Raw genomic sequence first — 26281 nt, 5'->3', positions numbered from 1 at the left:
CAAAATTGTCATATGTTGGATAAATGACCATTTAAAATATACCCTATATGTTAGAATTCACAATGATGTGATAGGACAAAGAAAAGTATAGTTAAACACTGTAAGCAAGCAAGCAAGCAAGGAGCAAGAAAAATCCTCTCCCCCAAAACTTCCAGTGAGTTACCTAGCATATTTGAAACCTGGTGTGGATCAATTTTTAAAAACGCTTCCAAAAAAATTACTTCCAGTAATTATCGTGAAATGAAATAAATAATGATACTTTGGCCAATTCCAAGGTAGAAAAGAAGATTCAGGAAACTATAGACCAGTGAGCCTAACTAAATATCAGGAAATATATTAGAATCAGTTATGCAGTCTGTCTGCAAGTATCTTTATTTTTCTGTGCATCAAACAAAGTGCTGCCAAATACTGTAATTTTCAGAGTTCACAAATTCTACGCTGAGATTTCTAAAATGTATGCAACAAATAAACCTCTAATTCTGCAAAGTACAGAGAAACTATATTTTCACAGCATGCATAATTTATTAGGGACAATTAGGTTCACATCGCAATTAAATTCACACATAAAAGAATAAGGCAGAAAATGTCAAAACAATATTTTGAGCTTTATCATTCAGTACTTTTTACTTCCTCCACTAGTTAAACATTTTTGACACAAACATTCACTGTTGAGAATGGAAGAGAACACACCATAAGCCCTTAGCAGATCTGAAACTGGCATCCTGCTGTGATGGGCTGACATAGGCAGATTTTCACACATGAGATGTGTGCTTGGGTTTTCAGGGTTTTATAAACTCTCTAGACAATCAAAAATTGTTGTCTCTAAATGTTTCAGCCACCTGCTCCAGCCTTCAGGGGAGCAAATTTTTTAGCACATGTACAGTGCAAAACTTAATTGCAAGCACATTAATAATGATGGAAAGAAAAAGTGTTACCAGTTCCACATTAACAGTGCATAAAGGTTTTGTAGCACTCTGTATGGCTCCACTTTATTTCCTGGGGCATCCTTTTTTAAATCTGGTTATGGTGCAATATCTTGGTTTCATGTGTTTCTCTTATGTATTCCCAGTAGCTTCAAATTAAATCAATGTTATCATTAGAGAAGAACAGAAAGCCTGTAGATCTAATTAGTTCTCCTCATTGGCCCAATTTGTTACCAATTTCATTTAATACAAACTTTAAGAAAAAAGCCTGAGATACATTTGCAAGGAACATTATCCTGAGAAATGTTTTCCACATCTTCAACAGCTGAACTTGAAATGAAGATTAATAATAAAAAGAAGCCTGACTTGATTTGTAGTCAGATTGAAGCACCTTTGCATCTCTCATACAGGACAAAAGGCCAGAATAAAAGGACAGTTAAGCCTCTTGCCCTTTATGAACCCAGCATTCTTAAAGTCTCATTCACATGCCAGTTAAAGTAGAGTTATTTAAGTTGATTTAGTTATATCACCTTCGGTGGAATTAAATAATAGAAATGTTCATGTACTTTGAAACACATGGTGAGAAACACCTCAAAATGTGAGTAAAACACTGAACAATGGGGGCGGGGGGGAGCAATACACCATGGAACAATGTGCAAATTATTCCAAGTGCTTTCTTATAGTTGATAGCTTAAAAATGGCTACCCAATGCAGGTTTCTTGCATCTGGAAGGAATATTTCCTTCACCAAAGGATATGGGTTACACTATTGTGTGAGAAAACTGGAACTGGATCCAAAGTGAATCTTCTAACAGTACAAGAACATCTATAATTTCTTGCATAAATTGAATGAAAACATCAACAGAAAGCATTTACAATAGCAAGATGAAATCTCTAGAACCATGGTGACTGCTATTTAGAGCCCTGGTGGTGCAATGGTTAAAAAAATTGCAGCCACTCACAACCAGCCATGGGCTCAGGCTTGACTCAGGCTTGCCCCCTTCCGAGGTTGCTAAAATGAGTACTTAGCTTGTTGGGGCAATTGGCTTACACATTGTAAGCTGCTTAGGAAGTGCTTAAGTGCACTGATAAGCAGTATAGAAATGTACTTGCTATTGCTATTACTAGGTATGTAAATAGCTATTTTTCTGCTCAAAATTCACTGGAAGCAAACAGTAATACAATGCATTCATAAGGCACAATCCAGACCAGGGAGATTGAAGTGCCCATACATGAGGATTTTCACAGCCAAATGCTGCACTGTTGCCCCTGTGTCCACCAGGAATGGCTTTCTCCACTGATTATTTATGTTTTGTTTCATATAGAATACAAATGTCACATTAAAATAGAAGAACCATTACAAAATGGCGTCTTTAACTTTTGCCTGCACCTGTCTCTTTTCTCTTTGGTAGGCTTAGCTACTGCCAACATTTTGTAAACTCATAGGTTCCTGTCAATTAGATTTCCCCCATATTTTTATTAAAATTCTTATACCATCACAATAATGACACTTTAATAAGCCTTCACATATCACTATTTAACTTTCCCTTGCATGCTCACCTTCATTTACCAAAACATAAGATATGCCAAAGCTGCTGCTATTAAAATAAAAGCAAGAAGAATGTACCTATCACATTTCAAAGCAAGTGAATGGCTAATAAATGATTACTAATGAAGTGACTATGGAGTAATAGAGTAGTATCCTTGACATGTATGTGGGTAACATATGTACTGATTTTCATAAAGATTCAATATTTCTAGTTACACTCATCATTACATTCATGAATTCTGTTAAACTCCTGATCCATTATGTTATTTTTCAAAGGGGAAAAGTTATTTATAAAAAATGTGTTGCAGAGTATAATATGGGAGGAAACTTCAACTTGCTAACAGAGCACTTCTTTAGAATGCAGTTTCAGATTTAGCCCAGTTTTGAAATATTTTTGTATGCAAGACAGAAAGATGTTCAATAATACTAACAGTTAAATAAACCAATTCAGTGTAAGGTAGCTCCTTCACGAGAATCTTAGCTCAGGGAAAAAGGAAATTTACACAATTAAAAAACCATCAAGAACAGGATCCAGGACTACTACAGAGATTATTTTCCTCTTCAGAGCTTGTAGCTACAGGTAGAATCAAGGAACTATAGTGTAGAGCAGTGGTCCCCAAACTGTGCTCTTTAACGGATTTTGGACTTCAGCTCCCAGAATCCCAGACTACTTAAAGGGCACTCTTTGGGGACCACTGGTGTAGAGAAATGTAACATATAGACATACAGCAATCTAGTTGTTTTGTTGTTGTTGCTGCTGTGTGCATTCAAGTTGTTTCTGATTTGCGGTGACCCTAAGGTGACCTTATCATAGAGTTTTCTGCAAGTTCCTTCAGAAGGAGTTTGCCACTGACATCTTCTGAGGCTGGGAGAGTGTGATGTACCCAATGAGTTTCTATGGCTGAGATAAGATTTAAACCCTGGCCTCCCAGTGGTCTAGTCCAAAGCTCAAACCACTGCACCTCGCTGGCCCTAGTCTAGATATCGTCAAGTTTATCTAATTGCTCAGTAACACAAAGAAGGAAGGATTGTAGTCACTGTCTGACAAATGAAGTATGTATTTTAGCTTTCACCAAATGGTAAGGTGTTGGTGACTCTAACCTGAGAAAGAGTGCTAGAGGTATAGAATGGAGGATGGTTGGCAGTTAGGGGTTGGAGATGGAAAAAACCATAAGACAGAGGAGACACACTCTCTCTCTCTCTCTCTCTCTCTCTCTCTCTCTCTGTGTGTGTGTGTGTGTGTGTAATTAATGGACCATTGTAAAGTCGAAGGCTTTCATGCCAGCCACAGATGCTGGTGAAACGTCAGGAAGAAACTTTTCTGAAACATGGCCACATACCCCCCCCCAAAAAAACCACAAAAATCATGGACCATTCTTCAAGACAGTAGCTATTATCTCTCAATCCAACTCTAAACTGCTTCGGTTTACTTTTCTGTTTTGGTTATGTGTATATACTGGGTGTTACAGTGAGTTTATCTCATATGTGTGTTCTTTGATTTTTTCTCATTAAAAATTAATTAGCCCACTAATGCTTGGAGTCTTCATCAGTGAGTACTGGTATAGTTGGTACTCTCGATCCTGATGTGATCCCCCTCTCACAAGCCAAGCCAAATTTCCTCAACTTATTAAAGATAGGCTGCTATTAGTAGTAGAGATTCTCCAAGACTTACACCTTTGTGGGTAACACCCTCGGTTTTCTGTTTTGTCTCCTATGCTGTTTAACATCTACATGAAAGCACTGGGAGAAGTCAAATGGAGTTTTGTGATGTGGTGTCACCAATATGCTGGTTATACCCAACTCTATTTCTCATTCCCATCTGATTCCAAGGTAGCTGTCTCAGTAGTGAATCAATGTCTACTCTCAGTAATGGACTGGATGAGGGTGAATTTCTAGTCAGCCAGAAGGCAGATAAGGGAATAGGGATCCAGCCTGTGTTGGATGGATTTACATTTCCCCTGAAAGCTCAGGCTCACAGCTTGGGTGTTCTCCTGGACTCAACTCTCATCCTGGATGCTCAGGTTTCAGCAGGGGCCAAGAGTTATTGTACAAATGTTTTTAAGTTCTTTACCTATCCAGTGGGATGCAGTGGCTTAGTGATTAAGATGCCAATTCTGATGATCGGAAGACCAGAAGGTTGGCAGTTTGAGGCTTGAGTGCTGCATGATGGGGTGAGCCCCCGTCACTAGTACCAGATTCTGCCAAGCTAGCAGATCGAAAGCATGCAAATGCAAGTAGATAAACAGATACCACTTCTCAGTGAAAAGGTAACAGTGTTTGGTTCAGTCATGCTGGCCACATGACCACCGGAGCAATTCTCAGGCAATGCTGGCTCTTCAGCTTAGAAACAGAGATGAGTATCACTCCCTACAGTTGGTTACAACTAGACATTCATGTCAAGGGACTACCTTTACCTTTTACCTACCACTGTTAACACTTCTTTTGGAAATATCCAGATTACTATGTAATTCTTTCCATTTCCCATTCATTACATCTGAAACAATGATCTCTTTTGTTATTTCATATATTGGCTACATACTGATCTAGAATTTACAGTCTCACAACTAACTCACCCTTGGTATCACTTCTGGTAAATGAAAGATAAGACTCTATAGGATAACCCTATGAAGGCAGAAAGAAATATGGTCCCTACTATTCACCAATTAAAATAGAAGGAATAGCTAGATTTTGTCCAGAAAGCAGATACAAAGTGTACATGAAAGTATAATTAAAAATCACTGTAATTATTTGACCCTGATCTCTTTTATCACAAAAAACTGATTCAGCTGTAGGAATGGGTTTCATTATTTTAATAAATGCCATGACTGCACATAGTCACATTTGCCTTATGAATAGCATTCCTCCTGTTTTACTAAGTAGTATTATTAAATAGAATCTATTTAAAAGGTGACCATTAATGTGCCAAACATTTTGCTACCTTAAAGTGCCACCATCAGTTCTATGTTCTCCACTCTGCCCTGACACTTGTTGCATTTTGCAACGGGGTGCTGCCACTCATCCTGTCACCAACCACCCCTATTTTCCCTTTCCATACTCAGGCATCTTCTACAACTCATTGCACTCTTTGAAGCAACAAAATAGATGATGAAAACACTTCTCTGTACTGAAAGCAGAGTAGCAGCTCTCTGCCTTCTAGAATTATAGCTCATGGTAAGAATGAAAGTTAAAAAACATCTAGCATCATTCTAATATTCTCAATGCAATACAGCGGACCCTTGTTATATGCTGGGGTTTGGTTCCAGGAACCCCCATGAATAACAAAATCCATGTATGCTCAAGTCCCATTAAATACAATGGCATAGCAAAATGGTGTCCCTTGTATAAAATGGAAAAATCAAGGTTTGATACTTGAAATTTATACTTTTTTGAATATTTTCAAGCCATGGATGCTTGAATCCATGTAGAAAAATTCAGTGTATAAGGAGGACCAACTGTATTTAAATATTGTGAGGCCTGTCTTCCTGCCTTCAGAAAGATTCTTTCCTCTTATCAGATAGAACAGGATGAGAATCATGCAGCCTTTCGGGTACTGTTGAACTGTCGTTGCCAGCATTCCTCACCACTTTCTATGCTGTCTGGGACCAATGGGACATGCAGACCAACATCTGGCAATTCCCACCCCTGACACAGATGGGATTAATAAAAGCAAACTAATGAAGGAGTTCATAGCTGAATAATCTCCACATTTAAATATTTAAGGACACTTATGGTAAAGGGATATAAGACAGAACATGCCAGTTTCTCTAGTCCTACTGCACAATGACTTCAATGTTTTCTCTTTCCTCCCCAGGCATGTTTTACCTTCTGTCCTACATTTTGCAAGCCTGCAGTCAAGACCTGACTTTGTTTTAATTGATTGTATATAAACAATGCCAGGATGTGTTTTGCTGAGAAGTGAGATAATGATACAAATGCATGAGCTAAAATTAAACTAAAGTCAAGTCAAAATGGATAGCGCTTGCTGAATATTTTTAGATCAATGTGACCACAGCCAACAACCAAGACAGAAGAATAGCCACCATAAGCGAGATAAGAGCAGAAGATAAGAGCAAGACACACCAAATCCCAAACATAACAGAAATTCTCATAGATCCTTCTTGCACACTTGTCCAATGGCCAGTCTGATTGGACAAGGCCAGTCCTGAGCCACAGAATGTTTCACAGCCTTGGAAAAAGTTCTAAAACAGATAATTTAGAATGTGATAATATTTTGTGTAAGGAGAGGATATTAAGAAGGAGAATGACATGCCTGATTTTAGTCTTTAGAGACAAATATCAGGCACATAAGGAAGAAAGCAATTTAACACTCTTTGGCTTCAGTGTTCTGTATATCATCTTTATCAATAAATTCTTCTCACATATCTCCACATATAAACATTGGGGAAGAAAGTACATCACATAAGGCTTTTCATTTCAAAATCATTGTCTGTCACCATCAAAGGAAACACTGACCTGAATTAGAAATAATTTGTGTTTCTAGCTCTATTTTGGAGACCTATACAGATAGTGAAAAAAAGTATAGAAATATCCCCTGTAAGGGTATGAGTCAGTAAGGCTACAGGATGTATAAAACGTGTAACTTAGATGACAATATGCTGAAGCTTCTTTACTGGCAGACAGTGAATTTCCTCCTAGTTACTGCCTAATGTGTGTGAAGTGCAGTACTTGATGGCATCACTACCCACTTTCATGGTTTATTGTCACACAAAATAGAAGTTCAGTTCTCAAGATAAAAGACAACTCCAGGCTTCTGAATGTGGAACACAGCCATCAGCTCATGCTGACAGAACCTGCAGTTAAGGACACGGTGAGAATCAGATGGAACATTTTCTGAATCATTTGCAATCACCACCCACAGTGGCTTGTTAATGGCACATTGGCACCAATCAAGGGCATGTTGTTTATTACTGTCATCAAACACTTCTCTGTTCTCTCACTTGACCAGCCAGCGACAATACTGGGCACAAGTACATGGCTCAAAAACAGTTGAGGTAATGTCCAGGGTGGTTTCTGGATACACTCAAAAGGTCAGTCTTGCCAGTTGGCTAGGGTTACGTTTTGATGTCAAAACAATACTGTTACCATATAGCACTCCATTTTAGGAACTCAGCTATCAAGGTATCAAGAAAGCAGCATCTACTTCTATCTTTTCCAATAAAACATGTCAGCCAATGAGGTTTTCCATTTCTTGTGGGGCTGTTCTATCATTAGGCAGAGAAAAAACAGACAACAGGTATTGAGAAGTGCAGAGAGGAAAGGAACAGTAGCCCCTGGCTACTTTTCAGTTGAGAAACAGAGCTGCAACTTTCAGATAATTTTCCCATAGCCTTTTGGCTAGTCTGCTACCTTCAAATATAGGCAGGGTACAGAACTGCCCAAAAAGGGTGGTCTGCCCATGCCTTGTTTTGCTGCTCGAGAAAGCTGCAGCGGACAAACCGTGCAGCTTCCTCGCGCTGCAAAAAGAATCCACAAAAAGCATGTTCTTTTTGTGGTGACATTGTGATGCCGCAGTGTGCATCACATGTAGCTACTAAGCATCCGTTGTGTCAAAATGGCGGCGCCCATCTGTATAGAAGCTAATGCACATTATTCGCAAGATTGCAGCAAGAGGTGAAATGGAAGTAAGGGCCATACAGAACCTGATTTTTAAGTTCAAGAGCAGTTCAGGAGGAGAAAGTTCTCTTATTGATCTATTGGCCCTGGAGTGAAACATGACACAAGACATAATCAAGCAGTGTATGCTTCAACATATTTTTGTCTCCAAATATACATTTATAAATGGATTTTCTGTCAAAACGGACATTTTAAAATGAATTTCAGTATGCGTTCTTAACTGAGACTTGCCTCACAAAATACAGAGATGCATGAAATACAAAAGATAAACTACCTCGTGCAGACCAGGTCAGTTCATATCAAAATTCAGAAGGAATGGATTCTTCAAGCATCCTTAATGTGTCTAAAAACAAGTTTACAAAGAACTGTAACTTCTTTGAAAACAAAGGTTTCAGTTCAGGAGAAAAAGGTTATGTTTTTATATATTTTGTGTAGACTTTTCTTTTCCAGCACTACACTTCAGCCTTCCACTATGTAATGAAATGAGAGTATATTCAAAGACATCTCTTACAGCATCTAACAAAATAGTCACTGTATTTGCTCTTCTTTCAATGCCTGATTCGTGTTCCTTTGTTTTACAAACCAAGAAAAGAAACAGCCAGAAAACCTACTGTACGAAAGCAAAGAATGGTGAACACATAGTTAAACTAGAATTTCCCCTGTCTTCATGAATTCAGTTCATGGCTGTGCTCCTCACTGAGCTAAGTTTTCACAGGAAGAATTCAGATCAGACACCAGGGAAAGGAGGGACAATTTATCTTGCTTCCAGCATGTAATTTGCATGCTATACAAGTGACAACTTTTCTTTTATCTCTAGACTGTTGAATGAAAAAGAGAATGACAACAATTGTTCATGTATCAAGATTCTAGATGAGTTTCCCTATGGCCACATCAACGCATTCTTTACCAATACACTGGGAAACAGAAGCCAAACACCTTTTTCTCTTCCTTTTTCATTTTTTATATTAAGTCTGACTGGCATCTTGCTATTGGGCCAATGCAAAAGCATTTTCTCTTTAGGCAAAAAGTTGCTTCCAGATAATCCCTATAACGTATCTTCTGCTTAAATGAGAAATTTGTCAGTTTCTAATGAGTTCTTTTCCTTTCCTTCCTTCTTTCCTTTTCTTTTTTTAAGTACACATATTATAACTGTTAGAAAAAAATGTTTGCTTTCTACCAAAATTGCTAACACTGCATGCTGCCATGCTTCAAATCAGTATAGTTTGCAAGCAGTATTAAAAGACCAAACAAGGTATGGAGACTTTACAAGCGTGAGTAAAACAAGAAGAAACAAACAAACAAAAAAGAATGATGGTTATTAAACTACAGCTCATGATCACTTATTTTCAATATATTATTTGAGGTAAACAAATAATTTGTGTGTCTGCAGAGGTAAATTATACACGGCTCAACAGCAGACAAAACAGTTGCCACTTAATCCGGTTAATTGTCAATGTCAAAATATTCCACTATGTTGGAATTAGAGTGAGGGTCATCAACCTGCAGATATTCAGGGATTGTTGGCTTGAAATACTCACCCATCAGCTATCAACATATTCAACACTGAAGGATAATGCAAACTGCAATATGAATAGCTAGAAAGTCACAAGTTGCCCAACCTGATCTACCAAATGAAAACAAAGAGACAAGAAACATACAACACTCCACCCATACAATGAATTTTCCAACATAAGCTATTGTGCATTAGTAGGTGGGTATCATGCCAAGCTCATCAAATTACTGGTGCAAATTTCTGCTGCAAATTTCAACATATTTGGGGGGAGGAGAGAGAAGCACACAATGTATTGTGTGAAACTAGTCATTTGAGAATAACTCTACTAATGGCTATCAAGTAATACAAGATGAATGCTGATTTGGGTTAAAATTTGCTAAATGCAAACCTCAGAAACAAACAATGGCTTCAGGAGATATATAAAATATAAAGTCTAAAACAGAAAACAGGAATCCTTGTGTAATGTAGACTGTGTGTGTTACTGAGAGCAAGGAGACAGCATAGTTCCAGGCAGAATACCTTCTCAATTAAAAAGAAAAAAGAAAACAAATGAGCAGACTCGACCAATAATATACTCATAGCAGATGCCACGATGGCTGATGCCATCAGCTGACTGATGTAATCCAATGGAAGACACTCAAAAGGCAAGCTCTAACCATTTTATTTTCATTATCTCCAAGCCAGCATTTTATTCTTCCTATTATATTTCTTTTGCAACACTGGCTGTGCAGATGTTTAGAACGTGATTTCCTGGGATATGATTGTATTTTAAAGTGAAGATCCAGGCAGGAAAGGTTTGTTTTCTAACAGAATTCCATACATATCTACTCAGATGTAAGTTCCACTGCCTTCAATGTATGTCCCTCCCATATACTGTAAGTGTGTTTATCAGTTACAGTGTAACTGTAACTAATATATTAATAACATTTAGTATCAGTTGTGAACGTTGCTTTGGAGGAAAATGGATAGAGGAGTGCCAAAATTCCATCTCATTTACACTGCTCAAACATCTAGAGACAGCCTTGGTTTTTGGTCTCATCTTACTGGGCTCTTTCATGTCTTACAAAGAATATATACAACAGACATACAACAGATAAATCAGGTGAATGGTCAAGAGCACCTATTATCAGATTTGGCTGATATGCCAGCTGTGCCCTTTCCTGGAACCAGGAGACCTGGAAACTGTAGTACTTGCACTGGTAACCTCACAACTCGATCTTTGTAATGTGCTCTACAGGGGCTACCCTTGTGCCTAGTCCGGAAACTTCAACTGGTACAGAAAATGGCATCCAGACTGGTTTCTGAAACACCTAGGAGTGACCACGTAACACCTATAACACCTATATTAAAATCACTCCACTGGCTACCACCTTTAAAGCCCTACATGGCTTGGGCCCCTTATTTAAGGAATCACTTACTTCCATATAATCCACCCTGTACACTCAGATCCTCTGCGAGGAACGTATTGCAATTTTTAAAGACCAGGCTAATTGCTACTTCCCAGAGAACTTTCTCTGTGGAATCGCCTGCCGGATGAAATCCATCAAATTACCAACCTAGACACCTTTAAAAAAGCTGTCAAGATGGATCTCTTCCAGCAGACTGTTCCAGAAAAAGTCCTCAGCCACATAATGATCCTTCCTATACCATGGATATTTGTGCTATGCTATTACTCTCCCTGTGATCATTTGATTTTTATTAGATTTTAAAGTGATTTCTGTAATTTTAATGTTAATTGTTTAATTCTTTTTTAAGGGGGGACATTGTATAATTTTTGTATGACTTTATATGTTGTTCACCGCGTGTTTTTACAAAAAGTGTGATATAAATAAAAAATATTATTTATAGATCTAGATTATAGATACATGTCTGTGATTCGTCACAATTTACAGTCAAGGAGGTGAATGAAGTGAGAAACATACTAAAACAGAATTTAAAATCAGTTGAACATATTTGCAACATTATGTGTGTGTGTCACTGCCACTGTTCTAGGTGTTACATCTCAGGAAACTCTTTGTGATGATACAGAAATACCAGCCAAGTTCCAGCTCTTTCATCTCTCATCCCTTCCAGTAATAAAATCATGTTACAGAAATTCCTTGCTTTCACTTCTTATGCTCTTATGTGGATCTCAACAAATGGAATAAAGTCAAGTGACTTAGTTCAGACCTTTAAACAGAACCATTATACAACAGAATGTACATATTTCTATAAGTTCTGCAAACACAAAAAATGTCATCAGCAGGATACAGTAACAGATTTAGAATTATACCACTACCTGGAAAAATCCAGTATGGTGGTCACTTCATCACCATAACACCAAAAAGCATGAAAAATGTAGTCTAAATTTTTATTTCTATTTAAAATGACTATTTTATGCTATTTATAAAATATCTTGTAATCCTCAAAATTAAAAGAGTTCTATGATGTATGAATAGAACTGAAAGTGTGCCCCTAACTTTAGCTACTTTCTTTAGTAAGGCAATAATCGTGCTTGAAATAAACTGAATATATAAGTATTGCCTCTTGTACAGCCTGGACTGCTCTTGTACATCAAACCATTATCTCCCTGGCGGAGGAGTTGACTAGTATTTCATTCTTCTTTTTCAAATGAAGGATGTTTGATGTGGGCTGTCCAGACCTACCTTCAGTTATCATTAGATAAAGCACTTCTCACTGCTCAGCATGGGGGGAAACTGGAAAATCACTTTTAAAAAATCCAGCATGTGACCTTCATCTCCATGGATATGAACTGAAATATGGAGCTGCTTAAAATCTGATTGAAATGCAGGATCTTCTCTATATTTATACTTCCTGACCTACAGAGAATGTCTCTTTATGGATCTGTTAAGATGGATACACCAGCTCCAGATAGAGGGTGAAAAACAATAGATAAGCTAAAATAAAGGAACAAAGGGACTTTCCAAGGTATATGGCACAATACAAACAACTCCATAACCACTTGATCCAGTATTTTTTTTTCTTTTGTGTGAATAAAAGAGAGGTAAGACAGGCCAATAGTATACCAAGAAACTCCACATGTGTACTTCATTCTCCCCACTTGTAAATGGTTTTGGTGAGTTTTTATTGTATCCTGATAAATGCAGTGGTTAACCACTTACATTCATTTTATTTCGAAGCAGCAATTTCTGAACTTTTCTGTAGTTGATTCTTTCATATGTATACTACACTGTAAATTTGATACAATTTCCTTGTTCATTCCTGGGGCTGGCTTCCCCAAGAACCAGGCTGTTGCAGAAACATGATAGTTAAAATGTTAAAAGGAGACCTTGAAAAGCAGCTAGAAGACAGCCACACCCTCTCCGATTACAACATCCAGAAAGAATCAACCCTCCATCTTGTGCTGCGTCTGAGGGAAGGGATGCAGATCTTTGTGAATAATTGTATAGTCATAATTGTATAGTCCAGCTTCTTCTACATCCAGGACAAAGGACCTATTTAAAACATACCCAGTGGTGATGCTACCTCAGAAGAAAGAGAGGCAATGGGGTCTACCAGCTTCTCCTGTCTCATATATTTTGAAGTGCATTCGATCAGTTTGTCACACAACAGTATCTGAAATCTTCTGCCACCTTTGTAAAATTGTTAGAAACTATTTCTGCTAAATGCTGTTAGAATTTCTAGGCTCCGTTTAATTAATCAATTTCCATAATTTCTATGACTTTAACAACCATCAAGGTGGCTTGAAAAGAATCTCATCAAACATAAAAGATGCAATTAAGAGACTGATCAAAACAAACAGTAATATAACAGCCCAAAGTTAACTACTGAAAAACAGAATCAAAACAGTAGTAACTATAAGTAGTAGAAGACATAAAAACTATCTAAGGATTTTTTAAAAACAACACCAACTTTGGATTATTATATCCAAGGTGGCTACCACTTATAATCATATGAGACCTTCATTTAAGAGAGAATCTAACTTATGTACCACCACTAAAATTTTGAATTCTATTATTAAACTGTGGATTTGTTTGATGGCTTCTCCACTTCAAGTTGAGGTCATAGGCTCCTTGATTACAAGTGCCCTACAGAAACTACATTCAAGGCTTTTCAGAAGAGAACCTGAATAAAATGAGCATATGGAGAGACTTCTTTGGGGAAGAGAGCTTTGTCAAATTAAGTTTGCCCCTTTCACAGCTTTTCCAAACAATTTAATTGAATTAACTTCAAAATCTGCTGTTGACTAGAGTCTTCAAAGTATTATCCAACTGCACCTACCTTTGAAGAAGCAGTCTTCATTGTGAACAATGGTAATCTTTTGCTTTTTCAGACAGGCTGCTCGGTGCACCTCACAGTGATTTTCATAGAATTCATCATCAGAACCACATACAGGCTTGTAGTGTGGTTTGCAGTGTTCCATGCAGACACATTCTGCTTGTCCTGTTCCTCTGTTAACAACACAATGCCTACCCAACCCACAGTACTTATTTTCACAGGATCCGAGATGAATATCATGACTCACGTATCCTGAAAAGAACAAAAAGACAAACAGGACAAAAAAAAGGCTGTCAGATTGTATGCCATCTACTCATGATACTGTCATATGCAATGTCTGAAAAGGAGTGGAAACGTTCATTTTCTTTGAGAAATGGATATATTACAGAGTTTAAAAAATCACCTTGTGAGTGTCATCCATTGTTTAAAGATGTACCACAAATAAAGCAGATTGTTGTATACTTTGTCTGCAATACATTTCCTCAGAAAACACCTTAGGGTACATCTACACTTTAGAAATAATGCCGTTTGATACCACTGTGACTGTCGTGGCTCTATCCTATACAATTCTGGGAACTGTAGTTTTGTGCGGCACCAGAACTCTTTGGTAGAAAAGGCTAAACGCCTTATAAAACTACAGATCACAGGATTCCATAAGATGGAGCTACAGCACTTAAAGTTGTGTCAAACTGTGTTATTTCTACAGTGTAGACACACCATTAAGATATGAAACACTAATCATCTTCTTTGACTTGTAGATCTAAATCCCTCACTGTATTTCTATGGACTCTCACATCTTTATTCAAGATGCTCATCAAGCCATGAGAATTCTGAAAAGATGATTGAAACATAATAGGAGATGAGTAATTGCAAATAGGGTGGGGGCATTGGAGGGGCTGTGAGGGCTATGGGGGAAATGGCTGCATTTTTCAGAGATTGTAAGCCATTTTAGTGGGGTTGGAGAGTGAAACCTACTGGTTTGGGGTCCTTGGGAGGCTTCAGGGACCACAGTTTGAAGCTTTGCAGGTTACATGCAGCCTACAGGCTGTGCTACACCCACCTCTGGTCTAAATAAGCAGGGGAAAAACAGCTCCCCATTTAAAAAGGTTCAAACTATGATCCATCAAGACCTATCATTACAAGATTCACATTATCAGCACATCATACTGACTTTAGTACTACTTGAATCAACAAGTACTTATAAATTCCCTAATATTCCACACTTTCTTTTTCTGGCTGCAGCAAGCTATTACGCACAATTTGTCATTGCAGAAGTAACTTTCTACCTCCTTTTGTAATAACTTGTCCCCAACAACCTCTACTAGTAGTTTAACACCAAAGACCAGTACTAGTAAACAATACGTAGCCTAGCTGTCCATGAAGGCAGCATAACCGTAGTCTAAAGAAGTACCACTGCCATGTTAAAACAAACATTTACAAGAAAAACCAAGTGAAAAATAGCAGTGTATATTTTCCTCCTTTAGCATCTGATTTCCCAGCTAAGATTACAGTCATAAATCCAGTATTCATGCTATATCCTATTAATTCCATCTGAGTAGCATTCATAATTAGATGCAGCACTGAAATGTGAAAATATAAATACATGGGAAAAATCATACTGATACTTTTTATACCTCATTTACAGGTCAATTAACCTACAATTTGATTTTTAGGTACTCAACCCTATTATGTTCTCCTAGCCTGCTATCCAAGCAGTCTTCCTTGAATACATGAAAGATTAAAGTTAGTGTTACCCAAAGCGCATGTGTTGCCAATGTGTCCTAATTTTGATTTTCTGTATAGTTACAGACACTTAAGCTCAGTCAAATACATGTTGCTGCTCAAAAGGTTCACAAAAGCCACTTCCCTTTTCCATGCCACTTCAGTGGATTTTATGCATACATTTTGCCTTTCTCCACTTGAAAACTAGATGCATGTGACTGACTATTTTCTCAACATTTCAGAAGTTACTGTATGGAACCTGACTTCTGCTTTCTCTTGGGAGGCAAAGTACACGATGCTGTGGTGATGTTCATTCCCTAGCAGTCTGTTATGGATACAGGCACAGGTTTCATTTACATGTGTATTTGGCCTTTTGGGGATGATACAGAGGCTGGTTATCCTCTGTAGTGCCCATAGTCCAACCTTCATATATCCTGCCCCCCCCCCCAGCATGGTCATTCAGTATTTTGTGGGGTTCAGCAGGATCAATAAACATCCGCAATGAGTTCTTCAGAAGATCCCAGTATATCTAGCACTGCTACCATGTCTAGCTATGGAGCTATGCACTGGGAAATGGGCTTCAGATGCTGTAAAGTAAGTGTATAGGGTGGTATATGGCTCAGACTTCCATGTGGAACTACACATGGCCAAAGAGGGAGGTGTCAGCCTACAGATAGCCCTCCCTACTATCTGAACTGACTGAAAACAGAAAATGCAGGCCTATGACTAACATCTTCAATTTCTTTCTCCTTTTTGCCTGATGAAGACGGCAGTGTGACTTTGAAAGCTTGCAACATGTAAGTGTGCATTTTGGCTGGCCCAATAAAGGTATGCTATTGGATTTGCTATATGGCCCTCACAGCTACCCCTAGATATTTTTTGGATTTCAAGATACCACATTTCAGCTATCACAGGGGAATCCTATTGGAAGAGCCAGTGCACTGGGACCTTGCAATCTGAGGCTTCTGCCTCCATCAAAGGTAAAGCAATTTTTTCTAATATTGGGACTGATTGGCATGCTTTGCCTCTATACCACCTAAAGTTTTCCTGATGCAAAACATGAAGACTTGTTGAGAAATTCAGTGTTCTCTATCTACATACGAGCCTGTGACTTCATAAAGGAAGGAGACATGCTGGATTCCAAGGAAACATCTTCTTTGAATTGCAAATGGACATTAACTCCCTTGACTTTGAAAATCCTGCCCAAGAAAGGTATAATTGTTTGGATATTATTGGATTTGTTATATGGCCAACACGGCTACCCCTAGAGGTTTACAACACTATAGTGATCCATATAGGATAGTAGCCATTACAGACTGTTGGGTATGGGTGTGAGTGTGGGTTCAAATTTTCTGTTGACTTATGGTGACCCCATGGGTTTTTTAAAGCAAGGAATACTCAGAGGTGGTTTTGTCATTTCTAAAATATAGCCTACAGCACGTAGTACTCATTGGCAGATTCCCAGATTGTGACTACAGCAACCAATACAGCTATTGCATGCTTAGGAGCTCTGAACCACTCAATATAGCTGTGATAGACAGTGGCAATGAGAACAATGGCTGACATGCCCTGCCCTGCTCTGCTGTCAAAACTTACTGGCTAACTGTTGCACTGAGTCTGGTGGTCCTCTTACCACCAGAAGTAGAAAAAAGATGAATGGTCACAGATTTCAGTAAAGAAGAAAGCACAGACAGCCTTCGCGTTAAGATCATAAGGTTCAGAATACTGTAGAGGAAGGAGAAGAAAAAGAGTAGAGGTATGTTTGATGTTTCCTGTTTGTGTGTGGATGAAAGAAGGTTAAGATGATTTTCATATCCCCCCCCCTGCATACCCAGCAGTCCTATTTCTATCATTCTATGTATGTCCCTAACAGCTGCAAATTCAGGATTGAATAAATGTCCTATACATGTATGCCTGTACTTATACAAAGCCCTTCCCCCCACTTAAAAACAAAGACATCCCTGGCTGATGGCCCCCTGTGTCCATGGGGGGGAGATGCTAGTGGAAGAAATGACACATGGTGGTTGATACATTCAGTGGATTCAAGAACATCTACCAGACACGTTAGATCTGTTTATTAGACTCAGATCCTTTAGAAACACACTATTACAAGAGAGAAGGAAAGGGTTATGGGAATCCTAGTGACCAGGGAAATAAAACTTTACGTTTTCAATAACAATAACATTGCCACTTTTAGGGGTATCCAACCAATTCTTTTCCTTAAAGGCAAATCCTTTGCAATTCTTTTCCTTAAAGGTTTCCCCCCTTAGTGCTCACCCAAGCATCAGAATTGTTTAAGGCAAGCCAACAGCTGGCAACCCTTCAGCTCCTGCATCTCTGACAGTTCTATGCACATTATTTAAGTTCTCAAAGGGCTTCTAATTCTTTCTCTTGAAGGGGGAAGGCAACCATCATACAGCCAATTACAATTTCTGAGACTTCTGAGTGCTAGCCTATGTGGCATTTTATTCAAGGTTAATTATTAGCTTCGATTCACTAAGACAAAGTAGTCAACCCCAATTAACTCACAAATAAGCATGCCTGCAGTGGATTTTAAAGGGTTTTGTTGAGCTCAGCTCAGCCCCTTTTCTCAGAAAGTTAGCCTTAGATAGGAAAGGTATTTTGGGTTTGCATCAACATCATATTATGGTAGGCCTGGATCTATCTGCACAACATATTTATATATGCAGCTGGGCTTTTTGCACTATTCTCTCTTGCTGTACTTCTCTATGTGGTCTGCTTGTTCAAGCTAATAAACAGTTTAAATCTTCTCCCTGGGCACCAGGAGTTTTTACAGTGGTGGTTTCACTGGAGTGAAACAGTTCTAGAGTGGAGTGGGTTGGAAGTGTTTTAGAAGATTACATTAAAAGAAGCTACTGTCTCTATGTGTCCGTGTGCGCCAGTGTGCACTCATGTGTGCCCACAGCTATCTACAGAACAGATCAGTATAGATTAATGAACTCTCAAAATAACACGATGTAGAAGAGGGCAAAAAGAGAACTAATGGAATTATACACTGTAGATTGCATCGTATGGCATGAGGAGCAAAAAAATGATAAACTGCACGCAGTAATTCTTCTGAATGTACTGTAACTATTTTGAAGTCATTTTTTAAAAAACAGAGTACAATGCTATCAATTATTTCAAGAACTCTGAAAATCATCAAAGCAACTTTCCAAGTCACAAGCAATAACTTTTGGAATGGCTGTACATCAATTTCAATGAATGGCTGCATTCATGGAGATGTTTCATACCCCCAAATTAGCCAAAGGATCCTATAGATGTATTTGAGGTAGCAAGCAGAACTTGGAAGGTTACCTTAATAATTTTGCACATTTTCAATCCCCCAAAGTCACCTCTAGATTCAGAATTCATATAGAACTAGACATTCTATTGCATTGTCCTCCCAAGAGCTATAAACAATATCTCTTGACTGGGGAGACTGGGATAAAATGTTTCTGAAAAAAATTTATTTCTTTTGAGATACACTGAAGCACATTTTTGTACTAGACCACTGATTCCCAAACTTTTGTCCTCCAGGAGTTTTGGATTTCAACTCCCAGAAGCCCCAGCTAACTTGGTCAATAGTCAGGAATTCTGGGACCTGAAGCCAAAACATCTGGAGGACTAAAGTTTGGAAATCACTGTACTAGACCAAGGGTGTACAAAGTACGGTATACAAGCCAGATGCATCCCCAGGGCCAATTATGTACCCTTCAAGGGGAGGGGAGTAATTTTTCTTCACCCTTTATAAAATTGTTCATAAATGCCCCAAAATAATCCCTGGGGGTATGTAGTGGGCATTTCAAGCATGTCTGGAGCTCTACTAGATCCTTTACAGAGCAAACCTTTGCAAATTATTTTGCCACAAAATGCTCTCTCGAGACCCAGGAAGGCCTGAAACAGGCCCTGTGTCTCCCCTCTTTTTGAAGGAACAGGTGAGGCTTTCCAAGGTCTCCTGGGAAACTAATACAGCCCCCTAGTCTTCCACAAAATGCCCCCAGTTACTTTTCTGCAGACCATGATTCCGAGATGCAGAAGTGTCAAACTATGGTTGTTGGGAGGTTGATCTATGGGGAAGGGAACATTAAAGTGTACCACTGCCCCAATCCTGAACATGATGCTCACCTTACTTATAGTCTTCAATATAGTGAAATTCCCATGGGGTCAAAAACATCCCACAACTCATTCACTGCACTTTCTTTTTTAATAGTCTGGTGTATTAGGCTTTATTTTTTTTTTAATCTTTTTCACATGTACAATATTATATACAAATTAACATCACAATTTCATTTCTTATAAACTGTACATACATACATCCCCCATGAACTTCCATTCTTACTTCTATTCCCTTCTTCCCAATCTCCTTCCCTTTCGCTTACACAAACATCAAAATATTAGCCATTATCCATTTATGTTTTTCTCTCATATGTTTTTACTTTTTTCCCCACCTAAATTATTCAAATACATTGTTAAGGGTTGCCATTCTCTTTCCCAATAATCTGTTGATTTTTTTCTATTCCACACCGTTATTTTATCCAATTCTCTCACTTCCACTATTTTTTCCAACCATTCCTCTATATTAGGTGTTGTTTTCAATTTCCAATATCTAGCCAAAACAATTCGAGCTGATGTTATCAAATACAATACCAGTGTCCAGTATTTCTTTTCCTTTTCTGTTCCTAATACTGTACCAAGGTCATATTAAGTAAGTAAAATTCCGGAGTACATGGAAATTTTAAATCAATTATCTTTTGAATCTCTTCATGTATTCTATTCCAGAATTTCTTAATTTTTTTACATGTCCACCACACGTGATAGTAGGACCCTATTTTAATTTGACATTTTCAACATAAATTTTCTTGTATTCCATATATTTTTGAAAGTCTCAATGGAGTGTAATACCATCTATTGGCTGTTTTTAAATAATTTTCTTTTAAGTCTTGGGAGCATGTAAATTTATTTGACTGCATCCATGCTTTCTCCCAATTTTCAAATGGTATGACATGTCCAATTTCTTGAGCCCACTTTATCATTGTTTCCATCACAGGCCCGTTACAGATGGGCACGAAAGTATGCGCAGAGCACGTACTAGGGTTAGAAAGGGGCGGTGCTTCCGCACCCCCCTAACCCTAGTGCGCGCTCTGTGCGCACAAAACGGCAGCAGCCGTTCCACACGGCCGCCACCATGAGGATGTCACAACTGTGCCGCCTCTATACAGGGCGGCATGGATGTGATGTCCTCGCTCCGTGCCAGGGCGCATTGTGCGCCCTTAACGCGGCGCAGGAAGGAGCTTTGTTTCGGAGCTCCTTCCTGGTTTGGTCCGTTGGGCGCAGCCTTCAGACAGCTGCGCCCAGTGGACCAAAGAAGAAAGGGGCCGAGCGGCACCTTTCTCCTCCTCCCTGCCGCCACGGGGTGTCCTTGGGGCTTGAAGCCCCAGGGAAAACCCCTTTTCAGGCTGCAGGGAAGTGGCCTTTTGCCGCTTCCCCACAGCCCGGAAAGCGCTGGACCGGGGCCTCAGCAGCTGCCGGTGTAGCCGCTGAGGCCCCAATACACCAGGGAAAGGGGCGGGTGCAGCCCGCCCCAAATGGGCGGTCTGTAACCCGCCACAATTTCCAACTCTAATTCCCTATGAATCAATATTGTATACAATTTAGATACTTTTCCCATATCATTTTCCCATATAATTTTGTCTATAATATTTTGTTGAATTTCAAATTCACCTTTCTTCATATCTTCTTTACATTTAGATTTGATTTGATAATATTCCAACCAATTTATCATTTTTCCACTTGTCTCTAATTCTTGCTTTGATCTTATTTTTATTTCTCCCTTTGGATCTATTATTAGTTATTACTCCTTATAACACAGTTGTTTGTGTATTAGGTTTGAAAAGTAATTTCACTGTTATTTCACTGTTGTTATATTTTCAAGGATTTTATTTCCCTGCTTCTTAAAAATTACTAAAATAATTATTTCAGTGATTTTAAAACAACAGCAACATGTGAATGCTATAGGTCACTGACCATGATACAAAACACACTCTCCCTTTGTCCACCTCTTGTCTCCTCAACATCTATGAGATCATGAAGGAGCACTTGAATCATGCAATATTTCTTCCCAGTCATTTTGTGGAGCCATAATTGCATAAACATATAGGTAACTTATGGGCTGTGCAGACCGCCCCTAAGAGGTGGCCTGCAGCCGCCCCATTTAGCAACAGATCAGAGCCATGGCAACTGCATGCCGCGACCCTGATCTTGCCTTTCCATGGCGCAAAAAGGAGCTGCAAAAAGTGTTTCCTTTCTGCACTGAGGAAAGTATACCATAGCCACCAGCCCCACAGCTTTTTGGCACAAAATTAATTATTATGGCAAGGACTTCTTTTCCTTCTTCTTAAGAACATTGCATTCTAAAAGGCTTTCAAATACTTATTAATTGCTAAACCAGATTAATTATACTGTACTGTATTAATTTTATGATGGCAGAACCACATGAACACTCTCTTAAATCTGTCTTCATAAATTCCTAGTACAGATTACTGTTATGTTTAGTGGGTTTATATGACATTTAAATAGTTCTGTAGTGATTGTCAGATCCTCTTCACCAGGCCTTGCATCCGAACATTTGTGTCTGATAGACGTTTGAAGTTCTCACAGATTGCTTGCTAACCTCTGTACCTCAGCTGATGATATTGACTGGAGCAGTCCTTCTCCAAAGCATCAGCCTTGTGGTCCGCCATGCAGTGTCACGCCGGTCAGGGAGAGGAGTCACGCTGTGTGTCATGTGGACGTCATGCCCCGACTCCGCTCCCAGGCCAGCCTTAATGGCCCGGCTAAATAGCCTTTTACTTATACACCACAAAAGTAATGACTTAATGTTGTAATTTCGGTAAATTATAAAGTTACTGTGAGGTAGTTATAATTTTGCTATTGGGGAAAGTTAAAGTAGTGTATCACAATATTTTTAACTTGTTCCTTCCAGGCACAGGAATAGGCTATGTGAAAACTATGAACACGTCTTTTCCAATTTATGAGATCCAATTTGCAATCAAAAGGTCACCCAAATTTGGGATTATGAATGCATAAATGCCCTTCTCTTATAATACTTCACAGTGTAGATGCAATGAGCACATACACTTTCACTTAGACAGTTTATGTATAAAAATATTCAGTTTATGTATAAAAATCATTTTTACTAAAGATTAATAACATCTGTACAAATATGTACATAGACAAAGATCCAAAACTGAAGATGAAAAAGATAAACAGTGTTCCAATGCATGCTGAATCAAACCAGAAACATAAGAAATGGGACCAAATTAATTATTATGGTAAGGACTTCTTTTCCTTCTTCTTAAGAACTTTGCATTATAAAAGGCTTCCAAATACTTATTAATTACTAAACCAGATTAATTATACTGTAGTTAACTTTATAATGGCAGAACCACATGAACACTGTCTTAAATCTGTCTTCATAAATTCCTAGTACAGATTACTATTATGTTTAGTGGGTTTATATAACATTTAAAGAGTTCTGTAGTGATTCTCAGATCCTCTTCACCAGGTCTTGCATCCAAACATTTGTATCTGACAGAGGTTTGATGTTCTCACAGATTGCTTGCTAACTTCTGTACCTCAGCTGATGATATTGACTAAGCAGCCCTTCTCCAAAGCATCAGCCTTGGGGGGAAAACACCATCCAAGAACCAGCTGACTACAAAGACTTCATCACCTGGTCATTTATGGTAAGTTTACTTACCGTAGCCTCTGTTTCCACGTGGTTCATGTTAACTATACATTTTAGGCAACTAGGACCTGTGTCAGATCCATGTTACTTGTTTTTTCCACAAATCTGTGACTTTTTAAAAAGGAAGTCTACATGATGGTCCATATTTAAACACATATGACTGTCCATATTTAAACACATGTCTATTCATTTTGAGTAAAACTTGGAAAGGTCACTTTTTTGGATTGCAGTTTGCTCAATCTACCAAGCAATATGTCCTCTGAAAATTGTAGTCCAAACAAAATATGTTTTGCTAAATGTGCCCCCCCAAAAAATGCATTATTATATTCATTCAAGCTTGAATATATGAATTATTTTATATTTTCTTTTATGTGTTGTTGTTGTTGTTGTGTTTTTTTTTTTTTTTTTTTGAGAGAAACATTACATCACAAAATCTGGAGAAGCAAAAATCCAAAAAATTTTCTCAGTGCCTACCAACAGAAGGATAGAAAAAAGGGAGCCATTCTACCCTCCCTGAGCCATGGAGAAGGCTCAATCTCATGTACCCACCAACTGTGTCTATGAAGGTAGTGGGACTGAATGAAGGGCCTCTTCTGAAGATCTCAGTGTTTGGGCAGATTCATACAGGGAGACACGGCCTGTTAAATTGCTGCATCTAAGCTGTTTAGGGCTTTATAGGTCATGACTAACTCTATAGGAAAGAAATAAAATTTATTCATCTTCTTACTATTATTACTAATTATGTTTGGAAACAAATTAGTAGAAATTGGAACCCTTCCTTATTTCAAGGAGACACTGACTGTCCATGAAGCTACATTGCTCCAAGAAACACAGATCTGGGAGAAACACTCATAAGCAAAATAAATACATAAATAATCCAAATGATTCTTTTTGAAGGGAGACCTGCCCTTCAATAGACTATTAACACACCCCCAGCGTGCTTAATATTTTATTAACCTCACTGCATTCTTTCACCCAACCATCCTTATCATATGAAGCTTTATAGAAACAACTGTGTGGATTATAAACATATGAGTTTATTTACAAATGGGATTTTCCATAGCATTTCCCCTCTCCCCATCCCATTTCCACAGTTAGCGTTGCAAATGTAACATCTTGACCTGGAGGTTAAATATAATGTTTATTTGCTGCTTTCTATTTTTCTAATTACTGGACCAGATGTTCCCTTACACAAGAGGGCAGGAAAGGAACAAAGCAGGAACATCACGTCAATCTTAAGCAGATTTCCAAAGGATAAATAAAATTAGGTTGTCTACCAGCAGGTGGGGATGAAACAAACAATAGTGAAGTAGCCTATGGACCAGAAATATACAGCTGACAAGCAAACATCAATCCCATTTACAAACCACATTTTTAAATCACACTTTTAAAGGAGGCACAGCAATAGAACCCTTTACATTACTAAAGTGGTTCAATAGATTGGTGTTTAATATATATAGGATGAATTGTTTGCTTCGGAGAGATTAGCAAGCTAACAACTTTTCCTACGTACAGTAATGAAAAGTGCTATTATATAAGTGTAAATCTTGTATACTTTTTTATATACAAATCTCAAAGTTTTAAAAAAGGAGGAAATTCCATGCAAGTTTGAGTGCTGAATGAAAGAACACACTGTTGGCTGTATAAATTATTATATACCTTTCTTATGACAGAATTGTTTATATTAGATATTCAGGTCTACTACAAATCAATAACAGTTATGAAATAGAATATACAGAATAGGTCACAGTTGGGCTCCTGATCAAAATTATTGATATATGCTGAGAAACACAACAGTTCAATCTATGGAGTATTGGTCTACTTCTAGTTGGGCTTCATTTTATTATGGTAATTGAAGTATGTGTATGTGAAAGGAAAGGGGTAAACTAGGAATGGAAATACTTGGATCACAGAATATTTGCACAGAAACATTACAGTGGACCTTTATTATACACTGGGGTTTGATCCCAAGATTCCCCATGTATAACAAAATCTGTGTATGCTCAATCCCCATTAAATATAATAACATAGCAAAATGGTGTCCCTTATAAAAATGGAAAATCAAGGTTTGATATTTGAAATTTATACTTCTTTTAAACATTTTCAAACCATGTATGCTTGGATCCATGTATAAAAAATCCGTGTATAAGAAGGGCCGACTGTATACTCTTGTGGGAGAGATAATTGTATACAGATATAGCTATATAGTATGCCCTTTTTGAAGATGGGGAATACATTTTCCCACCTCCAATCTGCTGAGACCTCTCCTGCCCTCCAAAAATTCTCATCAATTACATTTTTGAGTTCCTTTAGAACCCTTAGATGCAGGTCATTCAGTGCTGGAACCTTGAATTCATTTAGAGTAGCTAACGGTACATATCCCTTTACAATTTGTTTCCCTATTCTGGGCGGTTGTCTCCTTGCTGCACAATTTACTCTGTATTAAGTTAGTACACTGTTCTCTTTTAGTGACAAAATTGAGACAAAAATGTATTAAACAACTTGACTTTCTCTCTGTTCCTGATATCATTTCACCATCTTCTCTATGCAGTGGCCAAACCATTGCTCAGTTTCTGCTTGCAAATAGCTACTACTCAGCATATGAGATGCAGTACTATCTCTCACATTCCCCACCAGTGTTAAAAGTAGTTTGGCTCTCATACTGGTCATGCCACCTTGTAAATTACTTCCACCTTGTAAATTTGCATGTGTCACTGTTTGAGAGGAAATCACCAGAATCCATAAATAATAATATTTTCTGGTAACTGCTGAATGCTTGTACTTTTGGCATATGGAGAAAAGAAGAGCTCTGCATGGAAGGACAGTGTTCTAAAGCCCCTCACATTTGCATCCAATTTCTTTGTATAATAAGAAAAGCAGCAAGGAAAATATACATTTTGAATTTGATTAAATGGCAACATCAGCAGTTTCAGAAGGGTCACTGACTTTGAT

The 26281-nt window shown here is 38.2% G+C and overlaps 1 protein-coding gene across 3 annotated transcripts in view; it reads right to left on the bottom strand.

Annotated features, from left to right (window-relative positions):
* FSTL5 (follistatin like 5) overlaps positions 1–26281 on the bottom strand; it is a 420360-nt gene that overhangs the window by 254852 nt on the left and 139227 nt on the right. For all 3 annotated transcript variants that reach the window (XM_042470475.1, XM_042470477.1, XM_042470476.1), the window contains one exon: positions 13861–14109. In XM_042470475.1, coding sequence (XP_042326409.1) covers positions 13861–14109 — 249 coding nt within the window. The remainder of the gene's footprint in view (positions 1–13860; positions 14110–26281) is intronic.

Source organism: Sceloporus undulatus, chromosome 5 (assembly GCF_019175285.1).
Source record: "Sceloporus undulatus isolate JIND9_A2432 ecotype Alabama chromosome 5, SceUnd_v1.1, whole genome shotgun sequence".
Taxonomy (NCBI): Eukaryota; Metazoa; Chordata; class Lepidosauria; order Squamata; family Phrynosomatidae; genus Sceloporus; species Sceloporus undulatus.
The sequence above is the reverse complement of the archived record's forward strand: the minus strand, read 5'-3'. Positions and strand labels throughout refer to the sequence as shown.